At 38.9% G+C, this 24,504-nt stretch overlaps 1 protein-coding gene across 1 annotated transcript; it reads right to left on the bottom strand.

Annotated features, from left to right (window-relative positions):
- Positions 1–940: 940 nt before the first annotated feature.
- Positions 941–24,293, bottom strand: LOC109478081 (multidrug resistance protein 1-like). The gene is made up of 27 exons (XM_019779550.1): positions 24,094–24,293; positions 22,127–22,351; positions 21,511–21,682; positions 20,540–20,664; positions 19,589–19,760; positions 19,023–19,136; positions 18,453–18,563; positions 17,879–18,004; positions 17,268–17,383; positions 16,355–16,442; positions 15,301–15,471; positions 14,681–14,842; positions 14,188–14,248; positions 13,734–13,736; positions 12,761–12,775; positions 11,944–12,056; positions 11,072–11,215; positions 10,417–10,521; positions 9,756–9,833; positions 9,491–9,574; positions 8,674–8,877; positions 7,870–8,111; positions 6,905–7,061; positions 5,748–5,945; positions 4,200–4,406; positions 3,509–3,655; positions 941–3,004 (listed from the first exon to the last, which is right to left on the bottom strand). Exons 1-27 carry the CDS (start codon positions 24,213–24,215, stop codon positions 2,804–2,806), a joined length of 3,663 nt encoding a protein of 1,220 aa, XP_019635109.1. The 5' UTR covers positions 24,216–24,293; the 3' UTR covers positions 941–2,803.
- Positions 24,294–24,504: the final 211 nt, after the last annotated feature.

A 24,504-nucleotide genomic window follows, 5' to 3' on the forward strand; every position in this document is an offset into this window, starting at 1 on the left:
GCGTGCGCTCCTTTTAGAGCGTTTAGTTACTTGCTCGACGCTTAAATATATCAACCACATATTTATAATGGCTTGTATTGGTACATATTTTATCATTAATTGTTTTTTCGATAATTTGCAGTTTTCTTGATCTGTGCAACTAAGCTATAACGTTATCTTTATAAGAATTTCAAGATAGAGGGGACTGGTTCTGACTTTGTACAGAAAAAAAAAATCATCAGAAACCGCTTCAGTAACAAACGAAACTTTACTACAAGAATTTGTAAACTTGAATACATATTAATAGCCGGCATCTATACAACCATCCACACAGTAACACTTACAGGTCTCCCCATAGATAACAGTATAGAGCAGCAAAAAGACAGGTTCCCCTCTAATAACTTGATTGTCAAACTTTCTGTGATATCTAAGCAAAAAGAAATATTAAACTACGATCCGAATAAATTAATTCAACACAAGTTGGGAGCACAAAGACCTAATACTAAGAGAAATATCTAATATATATGAATGCTGCCTGGTTATATACTAGTATATAGGTGCCCCTTTGGGGGAAGGAAAAAAAGAATTTTTACAAAAATCTTTAAAGGTTCTACTCTTCATTTCTTTGTCTTTCACATAATATTACCGAGACAATCTCACAACAAAACGGTAACCAAACCTAGGGTCTAGTATCATCCATACATCAAAATATAGTATGCATAGAGTACCTAATTCAAAACCATGTGTAGTATGCAAAGTACCTGATTCAAAATCTAATTATAACACATTTGTTTTTACAAATGAAAAAAATTACACTCATTAGAAGAATATAAATTACAAGTATGCCATCTATATTGCCAGAGCTCTTTAGCCTATAGTAAAATTGAAAGAACACAATTACGTTGTTTCTGTTAGATATTGTATTTTGAAAAGTACAAAGTCATGACAAAAGCTTGCATGGTTCATAATAATCTTCAGAACACTCTTGTTATCACTCTGTATATTACAAAGCATTAATGTATATGTCATTGAAAGTATAAAGAGAATCGTTTTCATCACTCAGCTACACTAGATAGTGACCTCAAACACATAAAATTTTTCTTTCACAAACATTGTACAAATGTTTCTTCACCATTCTATCAATTCCCTTTGATTTGAAAATCAAACAGAGAAACAAATATTTACAGAGGGAACACCGGTATCATGTACAATATAATTCTTGCATATTATAATTACACAGAAAGATTTTTTAATAACCTGAAATATCATCTTCAGCAAAACCATCTCAAACCCAAACACAGAGTCTATAGAGTCTATATAGAGTCTATGATGTTCATAGTCATAGTCTTCAGAGACTGACATATATGACATACACAATGATGTTCAACTATATTGAAAATGAAAAATGGTTAACAATTGTAGATACTGTAACTAATACTTGTGCATTTGAACTCCCCCAAATTCTTCTGCTCTACCCTGTTTGCTACAGTATATATCCACACAAATAAATACTTATTATTAAACTTGTCCCATTTCTGGAATAGGATTAGTATGGCTGATTTGTATGTCATTATGATGCAACGTTTTCTTCAATCGATTCTTAACAGTTGTGATAAGTAATGTATCAAGAGAAGCTTTTTCAAGGACAACTTTAAAATTTCCAGAATTTTTTTTACCCTTCCAAGATCATGGAAAAAGGCACCTTTAAGTTTATACAATTGGTAATTGTGATTGCCTGAGTTTCCTATATATAGATATATATACATGTACACACGTAGAAATTTAACATCATTAGAACAGAAAAGACCTCAAGATTAGAGTCATTTTAATACAGTTAGAGAAAGACACAAACTAATTCAGAAGTTCTATTGACTATAAGTACACAAAATACATAAAATACTTTGGTTAAGTACTTTCCATAGTAGTGCTATGATGTTGTTTCATGTACAACAATATAAGACCAAAATATATCAAAATCTCAAAAAATGGTAATTAGTACCACAACCATTAATGTCATCAGCTCAAAAGATATGGATAATGTCTTACAGTATTGTAGCAGCTTGTCACAACCTTTCGTACAACATCAGTAGACAGTTGGCAGCATACAAAACCTTATATATACTGTACAAAGTACATGTTAGAAGAAGTACATGTAGAGATATGACAGTAGAAAATGCGTGAACTTCAACAAGACAAGAATGGCTTTTAACATACACACTTAAAAATCTTAGGGATACAATTTTCCCAGTGATTGTGCAGTTCAATAAAGCATATTATTGGTTAGGTTTTGTTTGAAGTTATTGGAGTTTGCACCATTTAAATCTAAAATGTTTCTGATTGAATTCTGTGAATGTGTTAAATATGACGAGCCTGTTTGGTTTTATTTTCAAAACCTTAAGTTATAGCCTGCATCTTATATAAAGCAGTAAAAGAGCAGAGTTTTAGGTCTGTGCCATCTGTGCGTTGACTGCAGAGAGATGAAACTTTGAGCTCTGTACCCTTAAGAAAAAGTACAGGGCTATGTAAAAACAGTCCCTATATAAAGCAGTAAAAGAGAGCCCGTTTGCAGAACATACTGCGCCTGCGCAGAACCCTGGATTTAGGCAGTTTTCGTTGAAGTTTTGGTCAACGTTGCATCAGAATTTTGCCTGTTGCAGACGATATCTTTTCCGACATAACATTTGAAAACTACTTTCCTAATGCTACCCTTATATGAGCAAATACAAGTTATATGAGACGTTCTGCCAAAGTGCTATGCACAATACATTACGGGTTTCGCGCAGGTGCAATACATTCTGCCGACGTGCTGTAGAAGAGCAGGTTTCTAGGTCTGTTTCATCTGTGCGTTAACCAGTTTATAGTACAGCCCCTTGTTAGCCAGTAGTTCCTGGTGCTTGCCGATCTCCTGCACTTTCCCGTGGTGAATCACAGCAATCTTGTCGGCGTTGAAGATGGTGGAGAGTCGGTGTGCGATGACGATGCTCGTTCTGCCCTCCCGCGCCCGGTCAAGGGCCTCTTGCACAACCTGCAAGATATATTTTACGAATCGTCATTTTTTGCAGACAGACATCAATGTCACCCATAAAATTGCTGTAGCCTAACTGCTGTATATATAGTTTTTCTTACTTACTAGCTAGAACCAATCCAGAAAGTCTCCCCTACACCTTTTTCATTTAGTAGTAGGCTCCTAAAGAACAAGATGGAATACAGGTATTGAGGAATGCATAAATTCTGTATATCTGTCTTAACCCTTATAAGCTGCTGGAGTTTCTCTCATGCTCTCAGTGCTGGGGTTTATATTTGGTTCATTTCCTCCAAAATACCCCTAATTTGTTATACATCAATAGAAAGCTAAGAGCCTACACTTTCTAGAAATGCCATGCAAGTGACCAAAGTCAGTCAGTAGCAAGACGGAATTCACAGGCAACAGTAGCAATAAAAATACATGCATGTAGTTAATATAAAGAGCATATTCAGTGACAATTGTAATAAGAGTAAATACATGTACATCTGTTGCAAACACTCTCACCTTTTCACTCTCAGTGTCCAGGGCAGACGTAGCTTCGTCCAAGAGGAGGATCTTGGGATTGCGCACCAGAGCGCGAGCGATGGCGATCCTCTGCTTCTGTCCTCCCGAGAGCTGCGTACCCTTCTCTCCTGTGTTCGTCTCATAACCCTAAAAAAATACAATTATACATATTAAAATTTCATCACAATATTACACATTTAAAGGCTCATCACAAAATCTCATCATGAAAAAAATTATGACACACCTACTGGTAATAGAAAAAATTTCAGTACAAAATAACAAACCTTATATAGAAAACTTTTTTGTCTGTACAAAAAATTGGAACAGGGATATCAATCATTGTGCTTGTCGAAAAGAGCTAGGAGAATGTCTCCCCGGTTCTATGAACCTGTAAATTGTGTACATGGAGTCTGTGTTATCTATCAACCAGTGAGCTAAAACTGGATCAAGATCACTTTCTTGTAGCATGAGCCCGCCCAGACCTCCTGATATTTACCAAAAGAATTACTCTCATAATGTGTAGAGAGAGAGAGACCGAGAGAGAGAGACCGAGAGAGAGAGAAAGAGAGATAGAGACAGACAGAGAGAGAGACAGACAGACAGAGAGAGAGACTGTATCTGTATAGCTGGTATAACTGCCCTTTGGCATAACACACAAGCTTCACAGGCTTGCAGACAATGCTTAACTTACCTCCGGCAGGCTGATGATAAAGTTGTGAATGTTCGCGGCCTGGGCGGCTGCCTCGATCTCGGCCTGTGTCACCTCCCTCTCGTTGTCCCCGTACGCAATATTATCCCGAATCGTTGTGTTGAAGAGTATGGGCTCCTGCGACACGATGCCCATCTGCTTCCGCAGCCACTGGATGTTCAGGGTGCGGATGTCCTTGCCGTCAATCATCTGGGGGTCAGAGGTCACAAGAATGGTTAGTTAAGATGCCCCTACTGTACATGGTGACAGCAAGTTCCACTCTGTGATACTTCTAGGAAAGAATTGAGTGTTTGAACACCTCAATCCTTGGTTGATAACTATGGTACTTGAAGGTAAATAAAGGTTGTCCCATAGCCTTTGCTATAGGCAGCTGGGCTAGTGGGTTTGTAGTCCACTGTGTCCAGGCACAGTATTTATAGCAGTATTGGAAGGTGGAGCCCATCCCTCTCCTTCCACTGCCTTTTACCTCCCCAGCTAGAGTCAGGTTCCCATTTTACACCTGGGTGCATGGAGTAAAGAAAGTTGTTTAAAGTGCCTATCCCAAGGAGATGATGTCCAGCCAGGAATCAAACCCACGACCTCGCAATCTTCTGTCTGCTCGCCTATCGACTTGGCCATTTGACAACACACTGGTAAAACGTTAAAAAATGGTAATTTGGAAACTTGAAGAGTATGGGCTCCTGCGACACAATGCCCATCTGCTTCCGTAGCCACTGGATGTTCAGCGTGCGGATGTCCTTGCCGTCAATCATCTGAAGATCAGAAATCACAAGAAACGGTTAGTTACTGTTACTGATCTTTATCTCAATCGAAGTCAGGTTACCCTTTTACACCTGGGTGTATGGAGTAAGGAAAGTCGTGTAAAGCACTGCCTTTCCCAAGGGGATGAGGTCTAGCCAGGAATGCAAGGAATCAAAAACATGATGTCCCAATCTTCTTTCTGCTGCCATTTGACAAATTGCTGTGGTAAAATGTTAAAGAATGGTAAATTTGGACAACTTGAAGAGAATTGGGTTGGGTCACTTTATGTAGCTGGACGGGCTGGTCAGCATATAAATGGTAACATAGAACCTCTCCAATAGTTGTACTGGTTGAGAAGCACACATGCAGACACACAAACAGACACACTGGAAACAAAATCCTTGTTCACAGCGGTAAAACATTTAACAAATAATCTTTTAACTCACCACATTGCCAGCGAGAGCGTCATAGAACCTCTCCAGTAGTTGTACAGAGGTGCTTTTGCCACAGCCGCTGCTGCCCACCAGGGCCAGGGTCTCTCCCGGACACACACAAGCAAACATTCAAGAAACACACACTCAGACACACTCAAAAAACTTTGCTGACAGTGGTGAACAGATTCACTGTAACTTGAAAACTTACCACATTGCCAGCGAGAGCATCATAGAACCTCAGTCTCCAGTAGTTGTACTAGTATACGGAAGCACAGGAGTGAACACACACACAAACACACTGGAAAAAACTCACATTCACTGTGGTCAAACGAGTGATAACTTTTGGACAACTCACCACATTGCCAGCGAGAGCGTCATAGAACCTCTCGAGCAGCTGTACAGAGGTGCTTTTCCCACAGCCGCTGCTGCCCACCAGGGCCAGGGTCTCTCCCGGCCGTACCGACGTGCTGAACTGCTTCAGCACCGTGACTTTGTCTCGGGTCGGGTATGCAAACTGCACGTCTCGGAACTGGACCTCTCCCTCACAGCTTTGCTGTGGAGATTAACAACCAATGACATCTTGCTTATTACTAACTAAAAGGCTCTAGCACACTGAAGCAGTCAGTAAGGCCTAGGAAAAAAATGTTGTGTCTCCTGTTTCCAGTTTAAGTCCTGAAAAAATTAGGGTCGGTAGGAAGGGATTTTCTTTTCTTTTTTTTATCTTTTCTTTTTTTTTTAGACTTTGGCAATTTCTGCTCACCTGCTCACCTGCTTCTAGTGGTGTAATTTATACACTTTAACAAAGTAAAACTTGCATGAGGACACTTAAAATTATTCAATGTCAGGACAAAATGTGGGAAAACTGATTGTACAACATGTCATCACTCAGATGTCAGATCATGGAGCTAGGAAAGGTTGATCAGATCAAAAAATTTATGTCCCCACAAAAAAAAGGCTAGGGTAGGCAGTTTTTTCTAGGGTTGGTTGGAATACAGGGAACACAACATTTTCTTTCCTCAATGGCCTTAGCACACTGCAGCAGCCACTTTTAACCAAGCTCTGTTGGTTACGGGATTAAGCAGCAGGGATAAAATGAATGCTGTTGAGAAACAACCAATGGCATCTTCCTTAATGTTTAGCACACTGAAGCAGTCGCTAACCAAGCTCTATTGGTTATGGGGTTAGGCAGCAGGGAGAAGGTTAGTAATTTCTACTATGAACTATTCTATATTCTAGAAAAAACAGATTAAAAAAATGATTTGCAGCGGGGAGCTTTTTTTTATTCTAGACACTATTCTAGTTCAATTCAAGCTAAATTTTAGGTTATTTTGCAAAAAAAATTTTTAAGATGAATCAGTTAACCAATTGTATAAACAAAATTATATATCTCACCAATATACCAGGTGGTATGGAGTGAAATACGCAAACAACATACATGTATTTCACTCCTATACCACTTGACATGTTATGAAATATAAATTTTGAAGAAACAGCTATATGTGAAAAGCTCACGGGTTTGTCCCCTTCCTCGCTAGAGCTATCAATCGCCGGCTCTCTGTCGAACAGTTGGAACATTCGGGTGGCCGAGGATTTTGCCTTGGCATAGTCTGGGGCAAAAGAGCTAGCCTGTCCGATAGCCATAGCTCCAAAGATGATGGCACCTAGTACACTGTTCAAAAGAAAAAGAGGAGAAATATTAAATATCAAATTGAATTTACAACTATGACACTTACAGGCATTTCTCCATCTTGGCTTGAGCTGTCTATGGTTGGTTTTCGGTCGATAAGGCGAAACATGAGTGTTGCTGAAGTCTTTGCTTTAGCATAGTTCGGGACAAAGGAGTTGGCTTCGCCGATAGCCATGGCTCCGAAGATGATAGCTCCAAGCACACTGTTTGGCACAGCAGGTAATCATTAAACTAGTCTGGTATGCAATCAATCAATCAATCAATCGATCAACCAATCAATCAATGATTCAGTTAGTCAATCAGCAAATCAACCCCTCTTCATCATCTTTGACACCTTTTCACTCAATCAGTTTGTGATTGGTCTGTTGATCTGAAGTTATAAAATCAATCAACTAAACAATTAATAGATTAAATATTCCAATGAATTAATCAACCAACTTCTGTATCTGTATAGCCGGTATAACCGCCTTTCGGCGTAACACACCAGCTTCGAACTTGCCCATAATCATCATGACTTTCATTGAATATACCTGCATTACATAATATCATGCATGCAATTAAAACATTTGCATTAGGAACAGTACATGGAGGATGGAAGAGGGGTAGGCAATAGAAAAGATGGGACATCTTCATGTAAGCGAAAAGCTACGAGAAACAGAAAACCACGAAGGGTGAAGAAAACTGGTTATCAGATCATTGTAGTGCTCCAAAGGACAAATAATTACACTAAGAGATAGATGAGATAATGAGAGATAAAATGTAACAAAATAATCTAGTATGTACTACTCACAGGAACACATCTCTGAAGTTCATGTGTCCGTTCGCGACCAGCCAGGCCCCAAAACGGAAAATGGCGGCGTAGGCGAAGTAGATGATGCACTGTGAGAAGGCGAAGCCAAGTCCCGTGATGTGGGCCTTCTTCTGTGACTGCTGGTACGGCCCCTTCAGCTTGTCTGCGTACAGGGTGCAGAACTTCTGCTCCAGACTGAGGGAGGCCACCGTGCGGATGTTTTCTACAGCTTCTACAGCAGTCTGGGAAGGAATAAATTAAAGAAATGTTTCTTCTTAACAACTAGGCCATGAAATCAATTGACAAGTGACAGAGACTTTGACTTTATTGGGATCCACATTTAGCATACATGTTCATGACAGTAGCTATAATTCTTCTTGTGCGCTGTTATTGCGTAACATCAGTTTTGTTTTGGTTCAGTTCAGTGTGAAACTGTGAATGTCATTCAGCACCAAGGACAGGGATGTAACATTGGTATAAATGTAATTAAAGGTTTAACATCAGCGCAAATGCTATTCAGCACCAGGGACAGAGGCACACATATCGTATACTACTTTGAATTTTTAATTCCAGAAAAAAACTAAATCTAATATCTAATACCAATTCAAAATCAAATAAACTTTGTTATTTTCTTGTACGAGACTTCTGCTGTCTGGCTTCATCTTGACCCTTGACCTACCTTTGCAGCATCCTCCACAGACTTCTTCTCCTCGCTCGAATATCCCGCCAACATCCTCATCTGCAGGAAGCCTTTGACCCTTAACCTCTTCTTAAAATTTGACCTCATCTTGACCTTTGACCTACCTTCCCAGCATCCTCCACAGCCTTCTTCTCCTCGCTGGAATATCCTGCCAACATCCTCATCTGCAGGAAGCCTGCGAATATCATAAAGGGCACGAAGGCCAGACAGAGCAGGGTCAGCTGCCAGCCGTAGATAAAGGCCAGGATAACCGCTACACCCAGGTTAAAGATGTTCTGGACAATTGTGCCAAGCCGAGCGCCCGTGGCCTGAAAGGAAATACAATCAAATTTGTGACTGCTGATTCAGAAGAAAGATAGTGCAAAGTCAAGCGCCAGTAGCCTGAAAAGAAAAAATAGAATCAAATTTGTAACAAATGCTTCACAAGAAAGAAAGCTGAATGTGTATTATAGCTGCTATTCCCAGGTTAATGCTCTTCATGATCGTTGCAAGTCGAGCGTCTGTAGCCTGAAAGAAAGTGGAGTCAAATTTGTGATCATCTACAGGAATGGCACGAAGGCCAGACAGAGCAGGGTCAGCTGCCAGCCGTAGATAAATGCCAGGATCACAGCAACTCCCAGGTTAAAGATGTTCTGGACAATCGTGCCCAGTCGAGCACCAGTGGCCTGAACAAGAAAATATGGAGACAATACAATCAATTCCCCATAGATTTCTTTGATTGATTATAGGCACAGTAGCCTTTTAAGTACAGAAAACTATAGAAAAATATTTGCACTATCTCCTCTCTCTCTCTCTCTGTAGCATATTATATCAATCAGAATTGCCTGCTATTATTTAAGCAGCCAAACAGAAACAACTAAATCATAACTACAACATTAATGACATCTGATGATACTACAATTTCAGAAGCAGCTTTCTTACCCCCTGGACCTGTGAAGCCTGTACAGCCAATCTTGTAGTCAACGCTCCCGTGTTGTTCTTGTGGTCATCAAAGTACCCAATTTCCTGTAATTATATATTAAAAAAAGAACAACTAATAGTATACAAATCACAAACATAGATAACAACAAACAACAATACTAACTGGGCCAGAACTGATGGCCAAAGAAAAAGAAAATGCACAATAACAAGGCAAAGTAATAATTTCAAAAAAAGATACAGATTTAACTTAGCCCCAAAGACTGACCTGTCTAAGTAGAGCACTGAAGCCCATCTGCCTCAGTCTCATAGTCAGCATTTCTCCAGACTTGCCGTAACAGTAGCCCTGTAGAAAGTACAATTCAACATACTTCAGTGTGAATAATGATTTAATAGACTCGTGGTGTTTCAGTTTGATTGTGTAACAGTTCAGTGTGCATGTCATTCAGCACCAAGGACATTGTGTGATATCAGTTTGAATGTTATTACGAGTTTTTACATCCAATGTGAATGTCATTGTGTAAGTCAGCTCAGTGTGAATGCCATTCAGCACCAGGGAGAGGGGTGTGATATCAGTTTGAATGTTTTTAAAAGGTGTAATATAAGAATGCATGTCATTGTGTAACACCAGTTCAGTGTGAATGTCATTCAGCACCAAGGACAAAAGTCTTTAGTACAAAGAACAGAGCTGAAACATCAGTGAATGTATTCAGCACCAAGGACAGGGTTGTGTCAGATTTTATGTTATTTAGCGGTGTAACATCAGAGTGTGAATGTTATTCAGCACCAAGGACAGGGTTGTATCAGTTTTAATATTTTTCAGAGGTGTGAATGTACTTCAGTACCAAGGACAGGGGTGCAACATATCTGTATAGTATACATCTAGGAAGACAGTTAACAAAACCAAAGAATAAGAAACAAATATCTACCTGGAGGAACATAGTGATCATGGACCCTCCCCCGATGGCCAGGAACAGCAGAGCGTACAGAGTCGTCTTCTTCTCCTGCTCTACTGGGTCGGCTATTCCAAACGCCTGAAACACAACAGACATTCACCATGATCACTACATAATTATCTGTATCTGGATAGCTGGTATAACCGCCCTTCGGCGTAACACACCAGCTTCTGTATCTGTATAGCCGGTATAACCACCCTTGGGCATAACACACCAGCTTCTGTATCTGTATAGCCGGTATAACCACGCTTGGGCATAACACACCAGCTTCACAGGCACGCGGCAAGGTGGCCTGCTACACCCAATTATAACTTACATGTACATTACAAAGATGTCCTTGAATTGACCACATGCATTGAACCACATACTTTAGTTACACAAATCTACTGAATCACATATACAATGTATATCAACATGTATCAGATGGACAGGTTTTCAATTTTATGATGAAACAATCCATTATGGAAATGTCAGATGTTCAAATGGGGATGGATGACAGACTAAATGGGATCCAAACCCAGATTATGTAAGTGAACAACCCTATTAGTAACCACAAGACCACCAGGCATGCACCTTAATAGGTTGTGTCATGGAAAGAAAAGGAAGCACAAGTTTATTGTTAACTTACCCCCAGGACTTCAGCAAACAGGATAGCGAAGCAGGGGTTGACGGCTCCGTTGATGGCAGCACAGAAGGTCCCGACAAGGATGTACGGCCACTCAGCCGCATTCAGCTTCATCACGCGCTTCATGTCTGGGTCCTCAACCTCCTCCTGAAATTTAGTTATACACAGAAAGGTATTATTAACTGAAATTGTTACTATTTTAACCTATGTGTTCTTATGATGATGATTTTTAAATGATGATGATGTTTTTAATCTACGTATTGTGATGATGTTTGTATGTTGTATAATTGTAAAATGTCAATGCAATTCAGACGTGCCAGAAGCACTTCGGCACGTCTGCCATGTTGATATTTAATAAAGATTTGATTTGATTTGAAGGTTGAGGATACAATGGCACACTCATCAAATTGTCAAAGACTTGCCGTCATGGTTTTATGCGTGGTAACCTCTCACTACAAACTTACCATATTGCAAATACTATTTTCTGTGTTCCATTTTATCTGTTCATAGGTTTCAAATTAGTTCTTTCTTTTATCGTTGAAGAGATTCATCAGTCACGTATAGTATAAGTTCAGTAAGATAATTCTTTCAATCAGTGACTATTAAATCTTAAGGTACATACCTCCGAATTTTCGACGACTAGTCAGTTCGTCTTGGTCACGGAATGATCCTAGTCTCGCGAGAGAACGTGAGACTAGGACGAGACTTTCTTTTATTTTTGTGTTTCATTGGTGAAGGGTGACATCTCCAATGCAAATTTGTGACGCGGCAAATGTATGCTTAAAATATAGTTCTTGGGAAATCCTTTCCCCTCTTGCCATTAAGTAAACAAACTTAAATGAATTTACAGTTAGATACTGAAGATAAAGACACACCTCCTCTTCTGCCTCTTTCTCACTCTTGCGAGACACAGTTGACATGGTTCGCTCCAGCTTCTTGGCTGATGTCTGTCGGGTCAGATGCATGCTGGACTTCTTCATAAGGTCCTCTGTTGAAGGATAAAACGAATGAATTCAGAAAAGTGACAAGATTTTAAAACTTTCTTCTGTGTTGTGTTATTTATGACATTCATTAAGTTTGCCTATTGTGATGCTACTGAATTTAAATTTTAATGTAATTTTACTTGGAAAGGCTTCCAGACATTGAGTGCAAAACAGCATGCGGTTATGCCAAAAATTTGAATGTTATTATATACTAAAAAATCACCATTTTTAGAATAATTCTAAACGATTTCTTTTCGTATCAATTACAGCTTGAAATTGCATTTTTTTCCAATTGTTTGAAAGATACTTAATTGGGCAGCTGTGGCTTTTATACAAGTTACTAGTTTTAAATTTGCAAAGAAATTGGCATGCCTTCCTAAGCTTTGTCTATCTTCTACTTTAACATGCACTTAAAAGTTATATAATGAACCAGATTCATTGACACACCATACTACTCTGCAAAGACAGAGATCCAAAACAGGCATTGATTTCTGACTGACTAATAGCTATTGACATACCAACAGTAATTTTGACCTTTAAATTCAAAATGACTGAAGGTCAATAAAATGGTTCATTATTTGAAGCTTAGACACCATAATTATACATTAAACACCCATCATGCAATTAACTATAAATGCTTTTTTATTCTTCTGACTACTTCACCGCAAGTTGACAAAATTAAGATGTCAGGAGCTTTGAATTTGTTTACCTGACATCATGTCTTCTGTTGTACCATGGAACGGAAAAAATGGCATAAAGAAATTAATCTGCATGAAACAAAATGAGCTCACACAAAGGAAACAAACAATGGTTACATGAAATGAAATGAAATGCAAAGAAATTGAAGGAAAGAAAATGATAATGATAATGTTGAAAATACACGCAAATAAACATGCAGCAAGCAAGCTAGCAGCAATAAAATTTTGTACATGTACTAAACACTAGCACTTTGCTTTTACCATTTGCATGACAAATTTTACTTTAAACATTGCTTGCCATGCACAATAAGGACCTAAAATAAGGGAAGGGTTTGCCAATGCATTGCAACTAATAAAGTATGTTTTGCTAAGGTCTACCTTGCCTAGAGCTGTGTACCGGTACGCAGTACCGATACTGTACCGGAAAAATTGATTAGGTACAGGTCCAAAATACCTAATCCCTCAGTACCGGTACTGTACCTAAACAATTTCACACCAATTTTATGCCTATTTGTGACCTCAAATGTGTAAATAGCTGGTTAACAATGGGTCACTGTGTAAGGACAGTGTGTTCACGAAAACAAAAACATCTTTACTTTTACCTATATTTTATCTGAACATTCTCCATAAACAAAAATTAAACCTATATCAATGTTTTTCTTGTTATTACAGGAGTTCAGAAGAGCATATACATTGCTCGAATTGTTCAGGTACAGGTTCAGGTCCGGACCTGTACCTAAACCTGTGTACCTGTACCTGTACCTGTACCTAAAATTTGTTTAGGTACACAGCTCTAACCTTGCCACACTAATTCTTTGCTTTTTCCATTTCCATGACAAACCTAATTTTAACTTAAACATTGGTTGCCATGCATGTACAATATGGACCTAAAATAAGGGAAGGGTTTGCCAATTGCAGCTAGTAAAGTATGTTTTGCTAAGGTCTACCTTGCCACCATAAATAAGTAGTTTTTAAAGATGATACCTTCTATTTATCGTTGTTCAGTCGTTGACAGTTAATATAGGCAGCGTTGCAATTATAGACATTGCAACAGCAATGTTATAATTAGGGTTGGAAGGAATTATATAATCATATGGTATTAAACATTGGGCAAGGTACATGTAATACAAAGAAACATTAAAGAATGGAAGAAACAAGTCATGACATTGTTTTCACATATTTTTGGTGATAATTGTAAGTAGAATGAATAGAATAGTGCTGTACGATTTTGGAAAAAAATTTGAACCTTTTTTCAAACACTTTTCTTTTAATAACAGGAACAACAATTCATTTTATTTTTTTACATTTTTCTTCCTTTTAGAAAGAAATGTTAGATAAGCATTATGCTAAATAAAGAAGCGTCGGCAGCTTCAAAGCCAAGAAAAGCAGAAAATTGGCAGAAATTTCATAGATTGTTATTAAAATTTTAAAGACACACCTGCATAGACTTCTCCATCTTCTTCAGAATCCTTATCCTCTTCATCTTCAGTAGCAAAAGTCTGAAAAAAAAATATGATGATGACAATTTTGCTATTTATCATAACCTGTTTGTCATAGACTGATAGGTAAATGAAATGGTGCCAATTGCAACATTGATCAATTTTGTCATCAGTAAAATGAAATAAAATAAAAGACAAAGACCTTAATATATATTTATGAAGAACAGTGTTGGGAACAATATTGGAACTGGTAAAGCCCATCATTCTCCTTCCCAATGCAAGTTAGGTATTATATTATATGCTAAACTATAATATCATATTATTTCATATTCATTTCATAGATTAAGGAAAGTTGTCTAAAATGCTTTTTCCCGAAGTCACAATATCTATAAAGTTAACACATACTAACTACTGAGTGTACATTTTGTAGCTATAGTACTGACGGGAATCAAATCCATAACCCCTCGATCCCGTGCTTCATGTTCAGACTACCTGTGTGGTGACCAGTGTGTAGTAGACCCCCTTCTGTGCCATCAGTTGATCGTGAGTCCCCTGTTCTACGGCTACCCCGTTCTCGAACCCAACGATGATGTCTGCAGTCTTGATGGTGGAGAGTCGGTGAGCAACCACGAGGGTGGTCCTTCCCATACGTGCCTGGAGGGAAAAGATATGCAAAATTTTCATAATGATGTATTAACAACATTATTAACAACAGAAATATATGCAGAATGTCATTAAAGATTTCTCTGTTTGTTGATTTACTACTATTGGATGGATGGATAATGTCAGGGAGGACTTCCACCATCTCAACCCACAGGATTGAGCTTCAGCATTAATGTACAAGCACGTCTAACCCTTGGGGGATAGGGGACAACTGACATTAAACCGTCTCTTCGTTAGTGAGTGAGTGAGTCTCAGGGACTATTACTCAGGGGCAGTTTTTTAACAGCTGACTATGCAATAAAAAAGTGAATGCAATCTTGAACCAGTTACTGAAAAGCTTAATATCTTCCACTGGCTGTGACAGAGAAGACAGATGATGTTATATAGCTCAGCCATCCGAAACAATATAATAATAGACTAAGTCTACCAGTATCTGTAACATTGTGTACCTTATCCAGAGCAGCCTGAACTGTAGCCTCACTCTCAGTGTCCAGTGCAGACGTGGCTTCATCCAGTAGCAGGATTCGTGGATCCCGCACGAGAGCCCGGGCGATCGCGATTCTCTGTTTCTGTCCTCCTGATAACTGGGCACCTCGCTCTCCTACCAGGGTCTCGTATTTCTGTGTTCAGCATAGATATATTCTGAATCAGATATATCGGTATTCAATGCATTCTATGGCTCAAGCAAGTTAGTGTACAGTCAAGTTATTCTCTGAAAAATATAGTATAAGGCATAAAGCATGACACATATGATTGAATGTATAATACTAAGTATCATAAAGATATGAGTTGTAACAGTTGCACTAAGTGCAAAATGTTTTATTTTTCTAGTAGAAAGAGAAGCTAAAAATGAAGTTTTTATAGCCGTGTCCAAGTCATTATCAATCTTTCAATGATTTTAGGAAAGACAGCTGTTAAATATACTACAAAAGCCCAATGGATGGCATTTCAGCACTAGGGACATAGACATACCATATCTTGTGCAGCTTGAAAAATGGCTGCCATTATAGCAAGGCAGAATATAGGTGACACAAAAGAAACTTTTAAGATCCCTAACTAGCACAAAGTGTGTTTCTATACATACCTATGGATGGCATTTCAGCACTAGGTACATAGACATACCATATCTTGAAAAAGGCAGTACATAGGTGACACAAAACATACTTTGAAGTTTCCTAACTTGTAGAAAATGTACCTGGATGGCATTTCAGTACTAGAGACATAGACATACCATATCTTCTGCAGCCTGAAAACTGTCTGCCATTATAGAAAGGCAGAACATAGGTGACGCAAAAGAAACTTTTAAGATCCCTTACTAGCACAAAGTGTGTTTATATACATACCTATGGATGGCATTTCAGCACTAGGGACATAGACATACCATATCTTGTGTAGGCTACCATTATACTGTATCAACACATATAGGTGATACAAAAGAAACTTTTAAATTTGAGATCCATTATAAGTATAAAGAACGTATTTATATTTAATAGTATTACATACCTGTGGCAGTTTAGAGATGAAGTCATGTGCGTTGGCCTCCTGAGCAGCCTTCTCAAGTTCAGCCTGGGTCACATCCTCACGACCATACCTACAACATTCAGGAAACTTAATGAATTCGATTTATATGGAGTTAAAGATTCACCAAAAAGCAGTTACTCAAGCAACTGGATATGATTTTGAAAACGTCAGACGTTTCAGCTAGTATCCACTAGCTTTCGTCAGTGACTGAGAGACCAGAGGGGAAATGCAGGTTTATAAACACAAACTAGTTAAAGATTAGGCTAAAACTGATAAATATTGGTTGTAACTTACTCAGAATATCATTTTTTTTTGGATTGGTGTTATCTTAGTTTCAAGTTTAACAAAATTGTGACACCATACACCTGCATCAATTGTCTTACTAACAGTTACATCATACTGTAATAAAGACTTGTTTAAAACCATCAATTTAAAACACGTGACAACCTCATATTCCCTTCTATTGTGGTGTTTAATTGCCACACAAAAGTAAACAAATTTTACAGTGTCAAGTTAAAATAATTGTACTGTATAGAAGTTGTGAGCCTGAGAGAACAAACTGATGTTCGGTCATATGACCGCTTTTTGACTTATGGATTTCTCGTGTTAAAGACTGTAAGGACCATTGGTGAGACAAGAAGAACCAAGTTTAACCCTTGTCCTGCTGGCACTGTATTTTTAAATAAATTCATGTCTTAATCAAGACCTTGACTTTTTTGCCCTGCGGTGGCAAAGTTACTTCCCGCATTTATTGCATCGCTGCGGTGTGATGCGTTGTGCAAGAAATACTCCCAAATTGTACATAATGTCATATAAAAGGTGCTATATAGATGGTACTGCATGTGCAACCTATATATATATATATGGGTCCCGCAGGACAAGGTTTTTAACATACCTGATGTTCTCAGCGATGGTGGTGGCAAACAGAATGGGCTCCTGACTCACCACACCGATGTGCTGCCTCAGCCACTGGATGTTCAGGGAGCGGATGTCCTGTCCATCCAACTCAATCTTTAAAAAAAAATGTTACAAAACCTGTTAATCTGCACAGCATGTCACACACTTTGGTTTCCCTGAATACATCACTAAAAGCACATTTCCAACAACAACAACAACATGTAGTACATTACTGTTACAATGATATATATTCAATTTGATGATACAGAAAAACCTTAATACCGTGTAACGATAATCATCATGATTCTATTTTCTTCTGGTTCTTCCAAATGAAGTATGATTCCATTTAATGTTAATGAAGCCCTGTTAGTATAAACTTAAGGTTGTAAGTACCTGACTGAGAGTAACTGTATTTGTTTCCACTACATATACAGTGTATAGGACAGTCTTTGGTATGGCTTGGCCGGGGATCAAACCCACGACCATTCACATACATTGTACATGTACAAGGTGGGCACTCTACTTCAGCCATTGCAGCTACATGTATTGTTGATGGTTAGTACTATATACATTGTATATTGTTTTGAGAAATAATAATATAAAACTCACCACCCCCTCCTGTGGGTCGTAGAAGCGCTGTATCAGCTGGACAGTGGTGCTTTTCCCACAGCCGCTGGAGCCGACCAGCGCGACTGTCTGTCCTACATCTGCCTTCAGACTCAGGCCCTGCAGTACCTGGCAACAACAATTGTAGAACCACAGAAATTTGTAAACTTGACGCAGGCATGCACATGTACAAATAACATGTATGCTTGTACCCCCTAAATTTTGCTGGACAGTGACAATCAAGATTTTGTGTTAATTAATCGTAACACATTCCTTAATCGAAAAACCAGCACCAGTCTACAGTGGAGACATCACTTCAAAAATTGCAGACTTAGAAATGCTCTAAAAATGTTGGTCACAATGGCAAATTGTGCTACCATTTGTAAACAATTGCTTTAAACCTTAAAGACTCTGAGGTAAAAATTGTGCTTTGAAAAAGATGCAAAAGGAATTGTTATTTTGCAGATCCAGTGCTGTAACATAACATACCCACTTTAATCTCATGATATTATACTACATGTATAACCATGCCCTAAGTGCCACTCAAATGTAACAGTTAAACTGCAATAATACGTACAGGCACATCAGCGCGAGCAGGGTAGGTGAAGTGGACATCTTTAAACTCGATGTTGCCCTTCAGACTGTCCGGCCGATGACCTTCCTCCGACATGCTGTCAATCACCGGCTCCTGAAGACGCAAACAAAAACACCAAAGGTTTAGTTTTATTCAAATTGAATAAAAAAACATATTAACCAAAGGTAACTATCATATGGTTGGATTTTAAGGGTTTTTAAGCAAAACATGAGGATAAATCAAACTTCAGCAAACGATAAGGAACCCAGGTTAAATGTACAGTCATTTAGGATCCAAGATTTCTACACAGTGGACCATTTAGGATGCAAGATTTCTCAACCATGCAAGATAAGGCCCATGTAGCATAGCACCCCCTACCAACTACCCACCTTTTAGCAGCTGCGAAAAGGTTCAATATTATTACAGCTTTTATTTACTTACTGACAGCTATATTGCACTCAATAGGACCTACTTGGTATATGGTAGGAGAGTAGTTTATATTAGAAATAAGTTTTCTCACGGAAGGATACTGTTTTCAACTGACTGAGGTATAAATAAAAAGTTGGAACTTACATTGTCTATGACTCCATACACAAACGCTGCGGCTCCCTTAGCTTTAGCGAAAGATTCGATGTTGGGAGCAGCCTGTCCCAGGGACATGGCACCAATCACAACACAGAAGAACGTCTGCAGAAACAGCAGAAAAAAAGGTGATCAACACAAGAAAAGTCATCTTAAACAAACTACTTTTCTATGCATGAAATTAAACATTAAACACTTCCACATCCAAACAAGATATCAGGTTTACTATGAATCTGTCAATTTTTATACAAAATGAAGGATGACATTGTTATGAATTTGCGGCAGTATTGCTTTGCAAGCACTCTAAACCTCTGAGTCAGAAGTCAGGGAACAACAGACGCTAACCCCTCAGTAGTGAGTGAGTGCAGTTGTCATCAACAAATTATAGTCATGACCAAAGACATTTAGAAATAGAAGAAAATGACAGATATGACAGAATAATATTGGACTTCCTCAGATGAAAATTCAGGAACAAAATCAAATTCTGACGAAAATTTGTAACCAATCTACGAATTGTGCCCCAAAAATGGTCTCAGTAGGCAGATGATAGAACTTACGATGAGGAATCCTCCCGGAGTGTACTCCCCTGCACGGACGCGGTCGGACCCGTACCAGAAGGCCAGCGCGTACACGCCGAACATCACCAGGAACGTCACGCCCATTCCCGCGCCGGCAGAGATGGCTTTCTTCACACCCATGCGCATGGCATCAACCAGATGGGCGTTGTACCTACAAATTAAGACAAATTTGAAATAAATTTCATCACTTTCTATCATTCAAAATAAATTACAAATCAGAACATGACCATTCCCGCGCCCGCTGAGATCGCTTTCTTCACACCCATGCGCATGGCATCAACCAGATGGGCGTTGTACCTACAAATAAAGACAAATTTGATATAAAATTAATCACTTTCTTCATTCAAAATAAATTGAAAATCTGAACATGACCAGGAACGTCACGCCCATTCCCGCGCCCGCTGAAATCGCCTTCTTCACACCCCTGCGCATGGCATCAACCAGATGGGCGTTGTACCTACAAGCAAACACAAAATTTTAAAACTAGAAACTTGAAGGTAACATTTGCAAAGCATATTACATTTATTAATAAATTTATAAATGTTTACCTTTGCATAATTGGTCTGCTCTGTTAGTTCTTACTCAAACACATTCATATGTATGATGACAGGAGTCTACATGTAAATCCCTCCTGCTATAAAATTGCAACATGATGTAACCCAACACCAGTTACCATGGTGATAGACTGTCTGGTCCAGGTCATTGACCTTTTGTGTTTGGAGAAGAGGAAACTGTGCAAAAATAATATTATATTTTCCTCCGGTAAACATAAAAACTATATCAATGATATTAACATTACTGTCTAATCTTATTCTCTAAAGAGTCAGATGCTTCAGAGAGCATCCAGTATTTTTCATCAGTCACTGAGAAGGACCCTATGACTTTAGACAATTAGTTATCTGCTTGAATTATTATTAGATTTTGTAGTACCTTTTCTCTTCCTTCTTCTCCCCTCCAAAAGCAGCGACTGTTCTCATGGAGGACAGAACCTCCTCGGCCACACCTCCGGCCTTGGCGTAGGCTGCCTGTTCATCCTCGGTAAAGGCAGAGGCCATCTGAAGTGGTGGGAATAGAATAGGTTAGTTGGTGGATTGAACAAAAATACCAGTATCTGGTAGAATTAAATTAGAATTAAATCTATTTCAATCAGATGTTGTTTTGGACGTCAAAGTAATAATAATTTCCCTTAATTGTTTGTAACTCTTCTCGACAAGTACATCAGCCAACTGACCTTGACTTAAAGTCCAATTCTAACTGAGACTCTGTTCATGTATGAATGTTAGGTAATAGCTTTACTGTAAGCTAAAATTGACCGGATTTGGATTCCCAATCTTTATTCTATATATATATATAGGTCACAAGGTGGGTCTCACTTTACACTTAGGACTCAATGCATGCTACTTTTGTGAAAAAGGGCAGTACTCCTTCGGCTCAAAAGGCACAAAAAAATTGCTGCCCTACATGTATGTGCCACAGAAACAGCAATAGAGTTTCTACAGAGATACAGCAAGAAACTTGCTGCCCTACACTACAAGAATTGCCCATACCTTGGTCATAAGGAAGGCCACAATCCCCAGCAGTGGACTAACAGCCATGATGACCAGAGCCATCTTCCAACCATAGATAAACCCCAAAATATTCCTCAAAAGAAAATAAACCTTTACTACTTCAATCTGTTAAAAGAATTGTCTGTACCTTGGTCATGAGGAAAGCTACTATCCTGTGAGGGGTCTAGACCTTTTAGCCGATTCGGTTGAGCGTCTGCATGTGGACTGCTGCCCAGGTTTGGCGTGGGTTTGATCCCCAGCCCGAGACCAGTAGTGTCTTTCTGTTTCTACTCTCCTAATTCTTACAAGAATGTAATCTTTACTACTTCAATCTGTTACAAGAATTGTCCGTACCTTAGTCATAAGGAAGGCCACTATCCCCAGCAGTGGGCTGACTGCCATGATGACCAGAGCCATCTTCCAGCCGTAGATAAACCCGATGACAAACCCAGCGATGAAGGCGGTGAACCACTGCAGGAAGATCCCGCACTTGTCTGAGATACCCTCGTTGATCTTGTTCACATCACTGAAATAATAAATATATGATGGAACAGTCAACGAAAAACTTTAAGATTAATATTTCCATGGTTTACAACATTGGTCTAGCCTAACAAACTATGCACTGCTCTATTTATTCTTCTTACTGATCAGAAATACATTTAATTCATGATGACAGGAGTCCAATTCTGTCCTGCAAATTGCTACATAATGTAATCCAACACCACAGGGTGTCTGCTACAGCACCAGTTACCATGGTGACAGCTGTCTGGTCCAGGTTATTGACCTTATGTGTTTGTAGCAGAAGAAGAAAAAGATCCAACTACAAATATATTTTCCTTCTGCAATAGTAAACATAATAAGAACATCATTTCATTCAGCTTTACAGAAAGGTCTACTTAAAACAAGAAATGAGAGATTTCAGGCTGTTTCAGCCTGCGATTGATGTTATTTTGACAAAGTTAACACCTACTCAGCCAGCCTGGTGCTGAACTCCCCAGTGGCATGAGTGTCGTGCCAGCCGACGTCCTGTCGCATGATCGCACGGAAGAACTTGGTCCGGATGCGGTTCACCTGTCTTGTAGCTGACAGGGTCCAGAAGGCCACCTGTCCGTACGCACACACGAACGCGCCACAGGCGATGGCCACGTAGTAGTAGGCATACGTTGTCATCTGCCCCTCTATGTCAATGCCTTGTCTGTGGTGGGGAGGAAAAATCATGTTGCCTCATATCATTATATGTTCATCATACATGATTGTACATAGCATATTTACATGTGACAAGAACAGATTATCACAATTTACTAAAAACATTAATTATACTCCATTACTACATCACATTCTATTATATGTTACTAACAGAGTTGTAGTTGGTGCTATCTTAGCATTCATATGACTTGTCAATGTTGTTGATAATATGCAAGTATCAAAAATAACGATCATTACAAAAATCAATGATTTTTTACTGTTTGTCCAGAAAGCAAATTAAAGTAACAACATACAAATCACCGAGAAAAGTAATAATTACAATATTACTGTAACATTACTTTTGCAATATTATCAAATAACATGTAGCTTGTTAGGACATGTGGCAAGGGTGCCACCAACGTTAACACTACAAATCACAAAAAAGCCTTAAGAGAGTAGCTTTTAAGATCATGATGATGATGATGATGATAGACTAAGTATAGAATGTTAAAGACTTGAAATGATCAGCATATTGAGTACTATGTAATTTAGGAAGTACATCGTACCATCATGCACTTTGAACAATATTCTTGACGACATTAAAGGGAAATTTTAGGATTGCGAATAATGAACATTCAACATTGTACTTGTGCATCAGAATTTACATTCAACTTTGTGAATGTTTTATTATTTATCTCTCATTAGAGGGAAAAAAAATTATGCTTTTGTTTTTGATCTCGACAAAAAGGGACATTTTGAACTTACTGCAGGTCAGCAATGTTAATTCCACTCACAGAACCCGTGGCAAGGTTCTCGGACGTTTGGTTCAACAACGGCAACAAGTGGGTACAATTTGGCGGGAGATACTGCTCGATATTCGGCGGGATAGCGCCCGCTGTTATGTTCGATATCAGACTTCCGAAACATCTCAGGACTTCCTCGAGTTCACTGGCGAGTTCGCTGGACACGAATGATGTCGTTGTGTCCCCGAATACGATTATCATGAGTGGAAACGTGATCCCGAGACCAATGGACAAGAGAGAGCCGAGGATGATAAGACAAATATCCCACCCGTCGGCAAAACGGAACTGTGCAGGAAAACGGAGAGAGAAAGAGCAAACATAATAAGACGAGGTTAGAGGTTAGAGGTCAAAGGTTAAGAGAAGGGTTAGTGCGAGACGCCAGTGAGACACCAGTGAGGTCAGAGGTCACCAAACCACCTGCAGTGAAACAGAGAGTGTCGTGACGATGCTTTGGAGGGTTTATGGATGTTTAGGAATGAAAATGTCATAAATACAAATTATTAAAATAGCATAATTTTGGAATCAGTTGTTGTTGATGGCTAAGTAATCTTTTTTTATGAAGTTATTAAGATCAAAAAAGTTTTCAGGATGTTTTGCTTGTATACCTAGATAAATTAGATGTATGGACAAATCTGGATTCAGCGTAAGCATTGGGAAATTGGGCTACTTTTTATAATTGTGGAATATAGAATACCACACTTAACAGTGTGATGAATTTGTGGTGGTTGCCTCATTGTTCTTTGTCTGAGTTTTCCAATTGACATACTACATTACAACGGACTGTTTTACAAAATCATATTCAGTTGCTTGAGTAACTGTTTTTTTTGGTGTATCTTATTATAATACCTCGATGTCTATATCTTCACCGACGACATACTACATTCCCTCCAAAGCATCATCATTGACATTAAGTGCAGTGAGTCACCAACACCAACCCATCAAAACTCACAGCATGTTCACATCAATCCCACTGATCTCCGACACGTTCACGAACGCGCCCTCGGTCAGATTCGTTCCCGCGAGCGCCCCCTTCACGAATCCGTCCAGCGTGTCCCCGAACACAATGATCATGAGGGGCAGGGAAATGCCCAGCCCGATCGCTGATATCGTCCCCAGGATAATAAACAAGATGTCCAACTTGTCGGCAAACTTCCACTGGAAGGAAAGTGATTCAAATGATTCCTTTTTTTTAAATTTGATAATTATATCAGGGCTCTAGTCAGCACCCGTTTTTCTGTCAATTGCAGGAACTTTGTGACGTAACGGAAAAATTTTGAAAAGAATTAACCGTAAAGGCGTCAATCTTGATGAAAAAAATCTTGGGTAAAAATATAAAAACATCCAAAGGACTACCAACAAC

The sequence above is a fragment of the Branchiostoma belcheri genome, unplaced genomic scaffold, assembly GCF_001625305.1.
Source record: "Branchiostoma belcheri isolate BF01 breed outbred unplaced genomic scaffold, Haploidv18h27 scaffold42, whole genome shotgun sequence".
NCBI classification, from domain to species: domain Eukaryota; kingdom Metazoa; phylum Chordata; class Leptocardii; order Amphioxiformes; family Branchiostomatidae; genus Branchiostoma; species Branchiostoma belcheri.